The sequence below is a fragment of the Motacilla alba genome, chromosome 1 (assembly GCF_015832195.1).
Source record: "Motacilla alba alba isolate MOTALB_02 chromosome 1, Motacilla_alba_V1.0_pri, whole genome shotgun sequence".
Lineage (NCBI taxonomy): Eukaryota > Metazoa > Chordata > Aves > Passeriformes > Motacillidae > Motacilla > Motacilla alba.
Window position 1 is genome coordinate 98,315,121 of NC_052016.1, and position 16,106 is coordinate 98,331,226.

The 16,106-nt window shown below is 42.0% G+C and overlaps 1 protein-coding gene across 1 annotated transcript in view; it reads left to right on the top strand.

The window, feature by feature from the left end:
* GAS6 (growth arrest specific 6) overlaps positions 1-14,660 on the top strand; it is a 40,688-nt gene extending 26,028 nt beyond the window's left edge. The window contains exons 9-15 of the mRNA XM_038144041.1: positions 33-151; positions 544-733; positions 6,142-6,306; positions 7,838-8,006; positions 9,562-9,734; positions 10,495-10,720; positions 14,078-14,660. Coding sequence (XP_037999969.1) covers positions 33-151; positions 544-733; positions 6,142-6,306; positions 7,838-8,006; positions 9,562-9,734; positions 10,495-10,720; positions 14,078-14,229 — 1,194 coding nt within the window. The 3' untranslated portion in view covers positions 14,230-14,660. The remainder of the gene's footprint in view (positions 1-32; positions 152-543; positions 734-6,141; positions 6,307-7,837; positions 8,007-9,561; positions 9,735-10,494; positions 10,721-14,077) is intronic.
* Positions 14,661-16,106: the final 1,446 nt, after the last annotated feature.

Below are 16,106 nucleotides of genomic sequence, written 5' to 3' on the forward strand. Positions count from 1 at the left end.
AATAAGCACTCAGGAATGTATTTTGATTATAGAATATCATACCATGTGTGCCTTTTGCTGTTGGAAGGAGTATTAAATCCTTGCACCTGGGGAGGATGTTCAGCGGCACTCCTGTTATCAGGCTGCGCTTCAAAAGGAAACAACTGACGAGGTGAGGACAATTTAGAATGACAGTGAAATGCTCTAACTGGCTTTGATGCATGCAAGGGAGTTGTTACGATAATAATTGACCCTACATTCATCATTATTTGCTTGGATTAAGAAGTCCTGTTAGGCTAAACATTACCTAAACCAGTAATTAAGAAAGGCAGCCTTGACCACAGAGCTGTTAGGATAATTACTGAAATATAGTATTGAATTCTTTACTCTTGATGATGTTTTAAAAGCTGTACTCACATCTTAAGGCTTTCAGGAATGCATTAAAAGCTAGTATGTTTTAACAGAGCTTTAGAGCTTCTAGAATTGATGCTATCTGTATGGAAAGTACTCTGTGGTTTTTGAACTCTGCATAACTAATTTATTTCTTGGCACCTGTGCGGTCAGACTTGTGGCTGAGTTCGACTTTAGAACCTTTGATCCTGAAGGTATCCTTTTCTTTGCTGGAGGCCATCAAGACAGCACATGGATAGTGTTGGCTTTGCGCAAAGGACGGCTCGAGCTGCAGCTGAAATACAACGGGATCGGCCGCGTGACCAGCACCGGGCCACTCATCAACCACGGCATGTGGCAAACGGTGAGTCCAGACCCCTGCTGATCTCACTCCTTCTTGGCCTGTTTGGGATGTACTCATCAAGTGCAGATAGACTTTGTGTATTCCTGGGAAAATGCTTTTCCAACCTATCTCTCCATTAAATGCATGCCAGTGTGTTATACATTCCAAGGTGAGACTATTTTTCCTAATAAATTGAATTATACTTTATATCCATTGTAATATACACTGCATCTCTAATCTGCACAACCAGTGCAACCACTTGCACAAACAGTGCCTTTGGGATGCAGTAGGGCTAAGATGATTTCACATCAGTTCAAGAAGATGCCCTCTGGCTGAGAGCTGGAAGTGAGTAAGAGGGAAAGAACTCTGCATCTGTTCTTTTAAGACAGTTTCCAAGTGTGTTTGGTGTGGGGGGGGGATTGTGGTTGCTTTTGTTTATTGGTTCATTTGTTTAGTCACAGGCTCAGATTTTCTGAGGCCTTGACTAATCTTTTATGCTACAGTATAGTTTTTATAAAGTCTTCAGGCCTGTTTATATACAAAATAGACTGCTTCCCTTGTAAAGATATTGGGGTCTACTGTAGCATCAGGGAATTCCAAAAAAGGTTGGAAGAGACCTCTAAAACCATGAAGTCCAACTGTCAATTCAGCACTACTACTGTAACCCCTAAAGCATCTTTTTATTGATACCATAATCTGAGCAATCTCATGAGATTTTAAGGGTTGTAAGGGTTCATGTTCTTCTTGGCACTCTCACAGAACATCAACTGGTAATTTTGGGAGCGTTATGGTTGTTGCCATTTGTGCCAGGATCATGAAAAACATGCTGCAGTATGATCTACGCTAGATTAGCAGTTTATACATGCTTTCTCACTTCTGCTTTTTCCTCTCCTTTCATTTTTTCTTACTTAACTAGTTCTTTTAACTTTTAAATTGATGTGCCTCTTGGGGAGTGGGTGGGAAGTTCTCAGCTAACTCACATATGAGACAAATGCAGATACTGGTAACTGTGAATCATTTTCTGGTTTACATTTTTTAGTATATAAAAGCTCAAAATTATACATTAAAGAAATAAGCAAAGTGGGAAAAAATTTGTTTCTAATTAATAAATGAAGAAGTCCTTGAATAGATTCACTATCAACCACTGACATTTGGTAATGTTTCCAGCAGATGAAGTGATGTTTGGTTCAGTTCCTTTAATGACAGTGAAACAATTTTCTATTCCAAATGGAGAACTGTAGAGGTTCAGTGAAGCTGTAGATAAAATGTGTGACATGCTGTATCTTTACATATAGGAATAGCTTCAAGCCAGTTCTTGCTGAATTTTATGGTAAGAGCTGTTCTGCTAATTTGAAATATGACAATTGTAATTGCCTGCAAAGAGAGGATGGTGACAAAAGATGTGAAAAGCAGAGTGGATGCCACTGGGGTGACTTGGGAGTCACAAAAATCAGCAGTTGCCAAGCTAATTCATTTAATAGAGGAGCTAACACACTTGCTAAGTGCCTGACCTCATTATGAGATAATTACAAACTACCCCATATTAGTTTGAGGGGGAGACAGCTGAAATGTGTTTTCTTTCTTCAGGGAGAGAGGGCAGTGTGATGAAAGTGTCATGTTTAGGCAAGAATTAAATGTCTCCTGTCAGCTATCAGTGTCAGGGCTCTTATCCCCAGGTACCATCCTAACCAAGAAATTGCCTGGCTGAGTGGCTGCAGCAACGCACCCTGCACATTTTCTGAGGGCTTGTGTAAATCCCCCAGAAATCCTTCCCCAAGGCTGTTTGGGGCAGTAAAGACCAAGTTGTGGGTGCTGTGTGGGGCAGGTGTGCAGGACCTACACTGATGGGGTGGCGGCAGAGGTGCCCCTGCAGCCAGGGGTGCTGCCCTGCGTGTGGGCTGAGCAGGGCTGGGCAGCTGCCAGAGGCAGGGATAGCATGGCACGAGTGGAGGAGAGAGCATCACGCAGTGCTGCCACAGAAATGGACCTGGAGCAGGTCAATGGCATAATTCTGGTGACTGTCTCCCAAAGTGAAACAGTGCAGCGCTGATACTGCTCCAAAGCAGAAGGATTTAACCACGGATGAACAGCAGCACGAGGAAGGAGCCTTTAGTCTCTTGACTTTCTATTTTACACCGTTGAGACCTGGGATCTTGCCTGGTTTGCTGGGGGGCTGTTGATTTCTCCTTTCTCTGCTGTATTTTCTCATCTCTTGCTTTCACCCTAGAGATATTTGGCTCTCTTCTGCTTGACATCTAGTGTCACACACCTCTAAATGCCATTTCATCTATATGGCTGAGTGATACAACTGTAAATATGTTCCTACATTTTATCCCCTCCCACATTTCTCCATTTTTCTCTCTCTGGCATGGTTTTTGATTTAGGAAATCCTGTTTAAGGATTTCTTTTACTCTCTCCTATTATGAAACATGTAGCCACACATTTCATTTTGAGCATGGACATGTGTGTGTAGTTTGCAGCCTCACTTTCTGTGAAACACAACCCCAACAATCTTCAGATGTCACAGTCCAGGCTTAAATGCAGTTGTGAGCTTTAGTCTGCACTTCAGTATGCACAGAATCAAGCCCTTAGTTTTGGCTATATCTTAACCAGAGGACTTTGGGTACTGGAGAGAGCTTCATATGGGTTGTGAGAAAATAGCAATTTTACTATTTAACTTTCCATACTATTTAACTTTAATTTTCCATTTAGCAGATGGAAAAACAATGAGTATTTAAAAGCAAAAGATATGAAAAAGCACCAGCAGTGTTCTCATCTCTTGAGCAAAAGTTGCATACTTTCACTGAAATACAATGGCCTTTTCAAAACTTCAGGCCAAGATTTCTACCTAGGTATTTTCTCTGGTGTTAATCCTTCCTTAAATATTTTGAAATGAGCATTGAACCAGCATTGAAAACACAAACAAGCAAACCTCAGGAAAGACTTTTAATGTGGTTTTTTGTGTGTAATCCAGCTGGATGAAGTGGCACGTATGAAATTATGATAGTAGAGAATGCACTCGCCTTCTGTTTGTTTTGCATTTCCAAAAACAGTCATCATTTTGTCTTATTTTCAGTGTTCAGTTTAGTCCTGCTCTGAGGACAGTCTGGTTAGCAAAAATAATAACTTACCTGCACTCTTAAATGTCAGGGCTGAAAGTTAAGCAATCACAAGATTGGTATTTGGTTTTAACCCTGCTGCTGGCTGTAGGTCTGTCCCTTTTCAGTGCTGTCCACTTGCTTTTCAGCAAACAGTGGACAGGCTGGCTAAGTGCTAACAGCTATCTGGGGCATGAATCCAAAACACAAAGCTGACTGCCCTTGCTATGGCTAATCATATGGGAACACTTAGCTATGAGAACTGTCCTCCTGAATGTCCCTAAGCCATGGTGGCAGGCAGCAAGTAGCTTCTCCTTGCCACAAGAGTAGGGAATTGGAGCAAGATGCTAACTACTGAAATGATTCCTCTTTTGGTTTATATGTGATGGTGGTGCACCAGCAATTAAGCTTTGACTATAAAAACCAGGAGCTTAAACAGCCAGAGGGCATTGTAAAGTAGGCAGAATGTAATTTCCTAAACTGGAATCTGTTGGGAATTCCTACAGGGATTAACCCCTTCTCTTATGGAAGTTTTCACTGACTTTTGTTTGCTTGTATTAAAGATCAGATGCAGCTAAGAACTCAGATTTTTTTTTCATTTATATGTTATTACTTGCTATACAATCTAATTACATTTTAGAAGGCCCTGAATTCTGGTGGCCCTGTAAGTAGCAGTGTTTCTTCACAATATGGGCACTGCTGCAGCCAGCTTTTCCCAGTTCCCATTTGCTCTGTGTCTGCCCAGTGTCTGTGCCAGGAGCAGGGAGCTCTGTGCCAGCTCCCTGTGGCACTGCACAGCCCGGAGCATTGGGGCAGTGGTGACCACGACACTGGGCAGAGGTGTCTGTGTGAGTTTTTGGCTCCACAGCCTGTGTAGCTCAGCCAGCTGGGCTGAGGCTGCCACAGCCTGTGGGCTTATGTTCCCACGCACTGGATGGGCTTCACAGCCATCCAATACTCAAAAAAAGCCTGTTTGAGACTGGCTGGTGTGTCTCCATGAAATGCAGTCTGGAGATGTAGGTGCTGCTTTAAACAAGCAAGCTGCAGACAAGTTCATGCCCTGTAGGATGTGGCACAGAGCAACACACCAGGTGGAAACAGTGTTGTATCAATATAAACTACATTGTACTGGAATTCACAAGAGAAGAAAAAAGGTTCATGAGAGGAGGAAAGTCTGTGCATAATCTTTTCTACCATCAAATTCACTTAATCTTGATTACTGAAGACTGCAACCCAAAGGGAGTGCCCAGGTACAAACCTGCTCTACCCTGTCCTCCTTTGTGTTACAGCCACAGAGCAAGAGCTCAGAATGGCTGATAAGAGCAATTTTGGGACTGCTAGTCAAAATACAGAGAGAAAGATGCTTAGGACCTGGCCTGCTAGCAGGGAGAGGGAAGGACATGTCTAAACATCCTCTGATGGAAGCAGCTTTTGGGTGTCCCAGGGAACAGAGCTGTACAGATGAAGAGTGAGTAGGTGGAGTATCTGTCATAGAGTGGGAAGAAGATTATGAAATAGTGGAGGTGTGTTCCTTCTTCTTTACAGAAGGATTGGCATTGCCTTCTGCTACAGCCACAGAACACCCCACTGATAGCAGGACCCATGTCCCACGGCAGCAGCATCTTGGCTGCTGATCAGTCTGGTGCATCAGCTTTGGGCTTCATCTTCTCTCCCTCCACAGAAGCTTTTTAGTGCTTGTCTGTGCAGCCTGGTCATAATCAAAATGATGAAATTTTTTTGAAATTTCAATGGTAATAGAATCTTCCTAGAAGTAGCTTTTCAGAGACATGGAGGGAAAACTTGCAGATTTTTTTTTGAGAGAAGTGTCGTGGTATTGCCTATTACACATTTTTATTACCCTCTCAAAAATTTCATTCTATGTTGTGCTTTTTGAAGAGGTTGAGATTAAAAGACTGGGTCTGGGAGGCTTCTGCGTTATCTTACACTGATCCAACAAAAGACATCTTGTTCGTCCTTCTAGCTTTTCCTTTCACATGCAGTTGCAATAGGAAGTTTCTCATTAATAACTCATTATTGCATTTACATTTTGCATAAAGCAACCTACAAAAGTCATGTATTTAATCCCCTCACATTTTTCTGTAGCTGTTTTGAAGTAGGTGGACTGTCTTCACCATTAAGGTTAATCACAGACTGCTTTTCTTTTCCACCATGTCAAGGTGGAATGTAACTTAAAAGGTGAACAAAGAGGTTTGGGGACTGAAAATGTTTATTTATCTTGGGGATTTCACTGGGGTCTGTCCTGTACCTGCAACTGCAGATACTAAGTTCTAGTCATACTTAATAACTCAATTTGGAATTTTACTTTTTCAGATCTCTGTTGAGGAACTTGAAAGAAATTTGATTATAAAGGTCAACAGGGATGCAGTAATGAAAATAGCTGTTTCAGGAAACCTGTTTACACTAGACAAGGGAGTGTACCAGCTGAATTTGACAGTAGGAGGCATTCCTTTCAAAACAAAGGACCTTATTCTACCGGTAAATATAGCATGATAACTTCTGTTCCTTTGCATGCCTGAAGGGTTTGATTTCGTCTTCTCTTGGGGTAATGTAGGTCCTTCTTGAGAGCTGTTCAACCTTCCCTGAAACAGGTGGAATTATCACCTTCTGGATACAGCTTTCTGTCCATTGACTATAGCAGGAGCCTAAGCCAGTAGCAAAGTTGAGTCTCCAGATTTTTTGATTGGTAAGTTTGGGTGAGATGTATCCCACCTGCAGAGTTAAGGCACAGCAAAACTGGAGCACTTGACAAAATTCACAGTGGTCATGCTGGCTTGGAGAGCAGGAGTGGCCCAGGGTCAGTGGGAGGGGGTCAGTGGGCACACTGCTGTGTGAGGGTGCCACTGTGCCTACTAAGTCTGGAACCAACGTCGGGGCACTCTTTGTGTTGTGACCAAAGTTTGTTCTTCACGTGTAACAAATCACAATTTGCTACATGCGTTTGCTGTGTCAGTATAGTGAGACCCAAGGAAAAACAAAAGCTTATTTTTCTTTATTTCCTCCTAATTGAAGTGGATACAGCATATGAACAAAAGTTAATGCAGTCCTTGGGTAAGATTGGATGATTGCTGGGTTTCTGGAATAGTTGCTGCTCAGGCTGGTTTGAATGTCCACCACAAGCAGAGTTGGCACATTAAAATCCAAATTTGCCTTTCTTTATTGCTAAATGAGGTGACAAGCTTGTGGCTCTGTGACTGGGAGTGCAGCAGCTGAGCCTCACAGCTCCTGTGCCTCACAGGAAGTCATTCAGGACCACTGCTTGTCAGAAACAGTAAGCCCAGGGTGTAGTCAGAATCTAGGATTGAGCCAGAAATTCTTCAGGTTTTTATCCTGGCTCAGACACTTAATTCTCTCTCTCCTTCGCTTAATTGGGGGTAGTGGTGCTGATTTAAAGACTTTGCAAGGAGCCTTCTCTTTACACACTGACTCACATTTTAATGCTGACATTAGGTAGAGGATAGCCTAACTAGAAGCTGGAAGGAATAAAATGTGTCCAGAGTGGCGTGCCAGTCTTCTGGCGCAGGCACCCCTTGAGCCAGAACCCAAAAACTCATACCATGATCAGCACCAAGGTCTGTCTTGTGTGTCATGCAGGCTGTTTGCAATGACAAAAACGATTGGGATTTTCAGCCTTAAGTTAGCTTCCAGCATTTGCAATGCTGAATTATGGAGCTTTGGCTGCAGAGCTTTAGAAATAAGTTGTATTAATGACAGGCAACACATAGAGGAGCTTACAGAACCAATACAACCAAATCAGCACCTGCCCTAGCTAGTGCCCTTCTGGCCTATGGAGACAAGCTGAGCTCAGGGGAATTTTCTGGGGAAATACTGACCACCCACTTGCTTGGGGTTGCTGGATTGGGCTTGCTGCCTCTTTGTTTGCATGTGTGTAACACACCAAAATTATTTCTACCGCTTAGTATGATAATATAACTCAGTATGCCTTTGCACACAATTCCTCTTCACTGAACAATCATTTGAGGCATAAGATATTGCTTTATCTTCCCAGATAAACCCTCGGCTGGATGGCTGCATGCGGGCATGGAACTGGCTGAATGGGGAGGACACCTCTATCCAAGAGACCATAAAGATGAATGAAAAGATGCAGTGCTTTGCTGTAGCAGGACGAGGCTCTTTCTATCCTGGCCGAGGTTTTGCTGTATTTAATCTTACTTACAGTAAGTAGGCTGGGTTTTTTTATTTCTGACCTGTTGTCCTGCCATTAACGATACCTGGTTAATAAACAGTGTTAAAACTTAGGTGTATGCCAGACGCACCGTTGATTGATGCAAAAAAGATGAAACTTGTGGTTCTTAGTAAAGGAAGGCCTATAAACCACAGTTTGAGCCAGTGCAAATATGCCCAGCAGGGATTAGGTTCTTTCTGTGTAGCTCCAGTAATACATTTCACAGCCAGATTGGCTCCAGCTCATCCTCAGCCTTAGACGCTTTACATCTCTCTGTCAGCAGCCTAGGTGCTTCCAGCCCTTACCATTGTTTTCTGCTCAATAGGTAGACCTGCAAGCCATACTGCTGCATCTTGAGGTTATGATAGACAGAAAAATTAATATTATCTGTTGTCTTGGATTCACTTTTAATCATGGGGTGTCGTTACTTACACTTGAGACAAATGCACTAAGCATATCTCTGATAGAAGCCAATGAAATTGGCATACAGTAATAATAGGTTTCAAATCAAACTTGTCCATACTAATGTAGCACTCAGAAAGGCACTTTTTATTGCTCTAGATTATTGTGTTTACTTATCTGTGTAATCAACTGTCAGTATTTCTGAAATACACAAATGCTGACCATCTATTTTGGTATGGTGGTCAAGTTCTGCTCTGCAGGAGCCATCTGCTCAATGTTATGCAGATTTTTCTGCTGAGCTGGGGTAAATTAGGGAGTACCAGGTGTCTATTACTTAGCACATGGAATCAAAAGTTGCAAAGTAAAGACAAGGCAGCATCTAAAATGCAGGTGAAGTGAAGATTACAGCCAAGATAAGGCCTCAGCACCTGCATTTTTTTTTCAAACAATCATTCCCTTTTTTTTTGTCTTTGCAGTGGTAAGTTTATAAAGAATGGATTATTGTATTTCAAGCTAATAGTCCTGTGAAGGAAGGTTACAGGAGCAGGTTAAGATCTTTCTTTGCAGCTTGCTTTGCCTTTTAAATTATTAGGGCACTGAGGCAGTAAGACGATACCAGAAAGTTTAATTCAGGTTCAACAGGTGAAATAAAACATGCCACACTTCTGAGACATCAGTGATCAGGAAGAGTTTGAGTAGGTGATGAGTGTAGCATGCTTATACAATTTTTGAGTTTAATACATGCTTTCATAGAAATGTTTCCTGCATGTCAAATTTCAACTCAGATTTCCCAATGATCTTTGGACAGACTGGTTCAAAAACTGGTTTTTGATTTACCTGTCTTGTGGCAGTTCTTTGAATGTGTCAGATTGGCAGCCATGGGAATTTGACTAACTCTTCTTGATAAAAAGCTTTATGTTATCCTTTGGCATTCTGAAAAGCAGCAGAATGCCTAAGGTAACAAGAGGAAACTGATATAATTTTCTTGTCCAATTTTATGTTCAGGTGGTTTGGAACGATTTTTTTTTAAAATTTGAAAAATGTGACAGTCCCTCCAGATGCTCATCTGCCTATGCTCTTCTCCAGGGAGAAATTGAACAGCTTACCCATTTGATGCATTGTCCAATGACTTTCTTTTTCTGCAGTGCAACCTTCTTCTGGAAATGAAACCAAGACAAATTGGGAAATTGAATTAAATGCTGTAATTCAACCAGCAACAGATACTGGCGTGCTGTTTGCCCTAGTTACAGAAGAAGCATCTGTCCCCTTATCACTATCTCTGATTGACTATCACTCCACAAAGAGACTGAAGCAACAGGTACAAACAAATATTTTTGTAGAGAAGTTTCCTTGTTGTTTCCTGGTAACTGGAAGTCAATTTCAGAAACAGCTGTCAGGTTTGCTGCCTGTCTCATTATTTGTCCCACCTGTTTAGTCTGAAACAACAGTGCTTGCCTGAAGTTCTGCCTCTTACAGGTGTGTGTCAGATGCTAATAGGGAGCTCTTCGCAAATATGGCCTAGGTAAAAGATAGACCTGCTCTCTTGAATGCAGGTTTGTTTTTTTTTCCTGGCATAAACCAGGGATTTCCATTCTTGCTTATCAGTACCCATCCCAAAGTAGCCAAGAGACAGGCTTTAGGTGTACAAAAGATGATAGGAAAATCATGGCGGAATGTTGAAGCTACTATTTAATGGCATTCATCAAAGGGCTAAATTCTGGCATTCCACAAGGGTAAATCAGGAAGGACTTCACTAAATCCCATGAGCCAGATTTCATTTATAGTACAGCAGCTCCAGCTGGTTTGTCCCCAGTGCAATATAATGACTTCTGCAAGACTCACTAAGAACTCTCTCTGAGAAAACACGGTTTCAAGAATTAGTCCCACTGGCTCATTGGTTCTTCATCGTTGCAAATGAGCTCAGAACACAATCAGCAATAGTAATAAGCCTAATTCTGTGGAGGCTCTGCAAAATATTTATAATAAAGGGCACACTGGGCTCATCTTGGTAGCGGGTAAGTGTAGCTAGGTATTTTTCTGCTCATTGCCTGTTTTTCTTTCTTTCCCCTGCTGTTCAGTTTATCATCATGGCCTTGGAGAACACAGTTGTGAGCAGACTGGCAATAAATCTCTGTGATAAAAAGGAACACTCTGTAGATATCCTCCTCAAGAAAGATCACTTATCCCTGAGGGTAGATGGGGTAGCAGGAGAGAGTGAACTAAGCATCTCTGAGTTGGAGGACAGTCTGTCCATCCTGGAGAGCTCTTTGCAGTCAACGAAGACATACGTGGGAGGATTGCCAGGTGAGCCTCCAGTTTCCTACCATGGTCCACAGACTTCCAACTCGATTTGCCGAGCTGGGAGTCAGGAAAACTGTTTCTGTTCAAACTGTGTGAGTCCTTCTCTGTTTCTGCTTGAGCAGGCTTTGTCTGCAATGCAGAAACATAATGGATCTGGGGTTGCATTTTCCTTGAATGATTGTGTCCTTCTGAGGACAGCTGGAGGCAAAAATAGAAAGAGGAGGTTTTGCTTGTTCAACAATAAGAATGATTTAATCTGAAGGATTGCTGCAAGCTGGGTTATTACCCTAAACCTGGTAAAGTACATAGGAGCTGGGCTACAGATTCCTGCAGTGCTTCATTAATGTAATGAATCCGTGGGGGCAGTACTAGGGCCTCAAGGTGTTTTGCCTGAAACTTGGGAAGCCCAATGTGGTGATCGTCCCTGGCTGATGCTCTCTCTGAAGTGATCACAGTGTGACACAGTTAACTGACTGCCTCCCAGCAAGGGGCATGTAGGGCACACCCAAGGGGTTAACACCATTTATAGTGTCTGGCTTTTCAGCAGCAACAGGGTTTCTTCTGGGAGGTCAGTTTGCTCCTCTGTTCTGAACCTGTAAGATCACACTTTCATCTGAATCATGAATTTTGGCCAAGTTTGGGAGTTTGTTTCTTGTTCTGCCTGAACAGGTTTATCAGTCCCTTCTGCTGAGGAATGCTATTAAAGGAACACTTATGTCTCTGATGCACACGATGCCAGCAGCTAAGCAAAATCTTGCCCTTGCTTGCCCAAGCAAAGGAGAGGTACGAATGTTGGCCTCTTGTTAGGTGCTGAAGCAGCCAGGCTGGAACAGGGTGGCTGAGGTGCCACATGTACTAGGACACATAATGTGTCTGTCCCACCATGAGCAGGAGTTTACAGAGGATTTATGCTGGTGATGCAAATGGCTCCCAGACACACCTGAAAGGGGGAGGCCACATACTCTGGGACATCACTGGCAGGAATGAGGCTGTAATCCCAAACGTGGCGTTTTCTACTCTCAGATTGAATTGTCTAAGCTGGCCATTGCACAGGCAAGAGAGGTTGCCTGCTTTCTTGTAAGCTGCTCTCAGATGCACAATAGAGCTCAGAAAATCATCTCCTTCTGTCACTGTCCCAGATTCTCTGTGGTTTTCTTAGGCTACCTGTGCTGGGTGCAGCCCTGGTTTTAATTTGCCAGAGCTAAGGGTGTGATGCCATGGCTGTGGCAGCTCAGACTCAGCTGGCTGCTGTAGGTTCAGCTGCTATCCCCTCTTCGATCTGTTGTGCTTAGCAACGGGAATTTCTGCCAGCACTCTGCTTTTGCCATTGAGAGGAACTCAGCACTTGCATGAGAAACACTGTCATTTGCCAAATAAATAAACATTTCAGCGCTTCAGCTGGATTAATCACTCTGGGTTAAGTAACAATACCAAATGGTCAGATCTAAGTGAGTTTGGCTCATTCAGATTTTGAAAACATTACGTAGTTTTTAGTTTTTCCATGCTTCCATACCCTGTGGAAAAAACAGTATAGTGGTCAAACTTCACGTCTTTATTCAATTTGCCACAAAGAAAGAAAGAAAGAAAGAATTCTGGATCCAAATATGTATTAAGTCTGATCCTAAGCACAGCTAATGTTGCAGATGTGGAAGAAATACTACTTAGAGTTTCAACAGGTAAGAGGGAACATGTAGACATTAATTACATTTTCTATAGGCTTTTCAGTTCTGGTAAATGCTAAATTATGTAATTTATGTGACGCATAGGTGATTTTTCAGAAGATATGCTTTCCATCAGGTGAAGGAACATTTAAACTAGGCTTCCAAATCTTTACATGACCACATTTTGGACAGATCCATTTCTAGTCATAACAGAAAATGAAACATTTCACATAGTTTATAATACAATGAAAAAAAATTAATTTCTTTTTAATCTCATACAAATCAATATGAAAGCCCACACTGTCTTTCAGTCAGCCCCGTGGCACATGTAATAGCAATCTGCTTGACTGCTTAGATGAGTCTTCAAGTTGTTAAGTCACAACTTCAACCCCTTCTGACTCAAAATTTAGTTTACATTCATGTAAGGTATTACAACAGAGATGCTGCATTCCTTCAGCAGACTTTGCAGATAAACTTTGGTAAATGGGGAGGAATGGGAACTAGATAACATCACTAAATAAAGCAACTACCGAGCAATGGTAGCTCTCCCTCAGAAACTGAAGAGGTTTATAGTATTTCTTTGTGGTTTACAGATCTCCCACAAATGTTTCTCTCCCACTCAGTCCTAGATTCTGTCTGAGCTGTGTCTGATCACATCAGCCCTGCATATCTCCAGGCAGAACACTTTAAATTTCATATAATCTTGGGTCAACAGGACAACCTATTGTTCAAGTTGTCCTTGCTTCGATGTAAAGATAAGTGATTTATTTAGCTACCTGAATCACTGTGAAGTTAAATATTCTTTGAGAGGTTCATTATTTTCCATTGCACAACCAGTTTGATTGGGTCAGCTTTGGGTTGTAAATAAACTAAAGACCTTTGGGGAAAGGTAAAGGACAGAGCTCATGTAGATTTTCTTGTCATTATATTACTGTGTTGGGTTTTTGTTTGTTTACAGACAGTGTGTACATGATATTACAGAAGTTAGTAGTAAGACTGACTAATTTCCTCTAGTCTATTGGATTGTACTGAGTGTCTTCTTCCTTGCCATCTGTTTTCCGTCTCTGGTAAACTGATTAAAAGAACAGTGGATCTCCACAGTAAAAATTAGTGTCATTAGTCTGACCAATTCAACTGATGCATTCCAGCACCTTGCTGATGAAGGCCAGCAACCTTCCTGTGCTCATACACAGCAAAATCATTGTAAAGATGAGTCAAGCAAGTGGTAGAGGCAGCATATGGGAAGTGCTTTCCTGACATAAAGCTCTTCCCATAATCTTTTGGAAGCTATTTTGAAGAGAAAGAGCATTAGAGGGAGGTCTAACATCTCCACCAATAACAAAGCAGAGGGTTCGGAGGCGGAGGGGAAAACGTGGGGCTGTGTGAACACATTGTGCCACTGCAGTGAAGCCTTGCTGCTGTGCAGCACAAGGTTTCATCCAGTCTGGGGGCCTTGCAGAGACACAGAGCAGCTGAGGAAGGGTTCAGCCTGGGAGAAGGGCTTTTGTACACCAGAACAGATGGTGTTTTCCTCACGTCTGGGATTGTGCTCTTGCCTTCTGGTGAGGGGGCAGGGGGAGGTAGAAGCATGAAAAGAGGTGAGCTTGAATTCACTGAAGTGATAGCCATCTGAGCCTAGGCAGGGCAGGTATTTATTTAAAGGCAGCTGTCAGAGATATTTATCTCCCCTTTCCAACAGACGTTCCTGTCACCTCCACTCCAGTCACCGCATCCTACCACGGCTGCATGACCCTCAAGCTGAGCAACACGGCTCTGGACTTAGATGAGGCTCTCTACAAGCACAGTGACATCACCTCACATTCCTGTCCTCCAGTCCAGGAGGGTCAGTAGGTACCACTGCAATGCGAAAGTTTTATACTCAGAAACTTTCAGTGCTTTTCTTTTTTTAAAAGACATAAATTATTCAGATCTACCGCACTGCGTGTATAGTTTCTCTTAAACACTGAAGTTACGTAGAAGCTACTGATCCTTATGTCAGATTGATTATTGAAATACTCTTTGCTTTGAGGTTTAAAGGTTGTAATATATTTGTAAATAGTTCAGAAGACTAATATTAAGTAAGTCAGAAGTACAGAATGTACTGAAAGTCAATACTATCTTTAGACTGTAAGAGACAGTTTCATCTGTAATGTGGGAAACCTGGTAATATATGAGTGTGGACTGGAAGAAAAATAATAATTCTGTATTATTTTTTATTACCAAACACTGCTTTCTGATTTGCAAAATATGAGAGAATAAAATATTTACATACAAGTTTTTAACTTACCTGTACTGAGATTATTCTGTATTCTGATATTTGGAGACAGTGACTCAGACTGTGCATGATCTGGAGGTTATACTGGGAGAGGGTGGGGGAGAGGGGAAGGGCTGCCCTTTTTTTTTTTTTTTTTTTGAGGTATTTCATATCTTCTCAGCTGCAGAGCAAATGGTGGCTGCTATTCTTATTGCTACGGCTTCTCTTTCTGGTACCACAGAAAAAAGACTCAGTTGTGACCTTTAGAAAAGCTCTTGGTCAACAGAAAATGGAAAATTAAGTTGGGTCAGCAGGAAACATTTAGAAGAAAAGACTCAAGAAGTTAAAAGCCATACAGCTTTTGTGTCAATAGCTGTTGGAGTAAATGATGAGGTGTTGAGAACTGGGGAATATTATCTGGTGATGACATATTTTTGCTGCTGCATTTTTAGGCTGGCTCATTCACTGCAAGCCTAGTGGGAGCAGAGAGGCTTGAGCTGTGAGAGTTAGCCAGGCTGAACTGCATGAGGTGAGAATATCCGTTTATTCATGAGGGGGTTTATGCAGGAAAGGTTTTAGAGCCATAAAGTGTATTCAAATTTTCAGCTATCCTTTTGAAGTTGGAATGGGCTTTGCCTAGCCTGTTTTGAGTCACCTAAATCTTGTTTTATTTGGTCCTTGTCTTGCATCAAATTAATAAACTGGGCGATATTGGTATATGCTGCGGCGCAAAACCCAAGTATTGGGTGGCTAAGGTTACACCATCCTTCAGAGGATTAGCATGAAAAAGGTCTAATTCTACAAGGTCTTTTATAAATTTTTCTTGGTCAGTCATGTTAGGTTTTTCCTAAGCAGATAAGGAGATAACACATTAGTCTAATAATCTTCATATGCGGCAACATCTGTGACCAAACTGTGAAGATACAACTGTCCCAGAGGAAAAGAGGCAAGAAGGGGAAGACTATTCTAAGCATATTTTCTAGCAAGGATCTCTGTTTTGTTTACCAGAGAAGGGGAAGGTACTCTATTAGCCATTAGATATGGCATCATAGCTTGTTATCAAAAGTAAACTATTCTGCAGTAATGCAGCACGGCAGAAAAGAACAGAACTTCATCCAACTTTGAACCTACCTACTCATTTATACTTGGAGAAGGAGCTGCTGTCAGCTCTGACCAGACACAAGTTTGAAAGGAAATTTCCCACTAGACAGTAACCACTTACTGGCAGACTGTGCATGAATAGGAAAACCCAGGAGCAGGTCTATGCTTTTGCTTTTTTTTAAGTTGAGCAAGGGAAACCACCTTGTTCCTGAAAGTGCTTTATGTTACCGCTGACGACTCTGGGTCAATTTGTGATCCAGTATGGGGCTGTAGTTTGGGTTTGTGCTGGAAACAATGTTGATAACTCTGGGATATTTTAGCTGTTGCTGAGCTGGGCTTGCACAGTGTCAAGACCTTTTCTGTTCCTCACCCC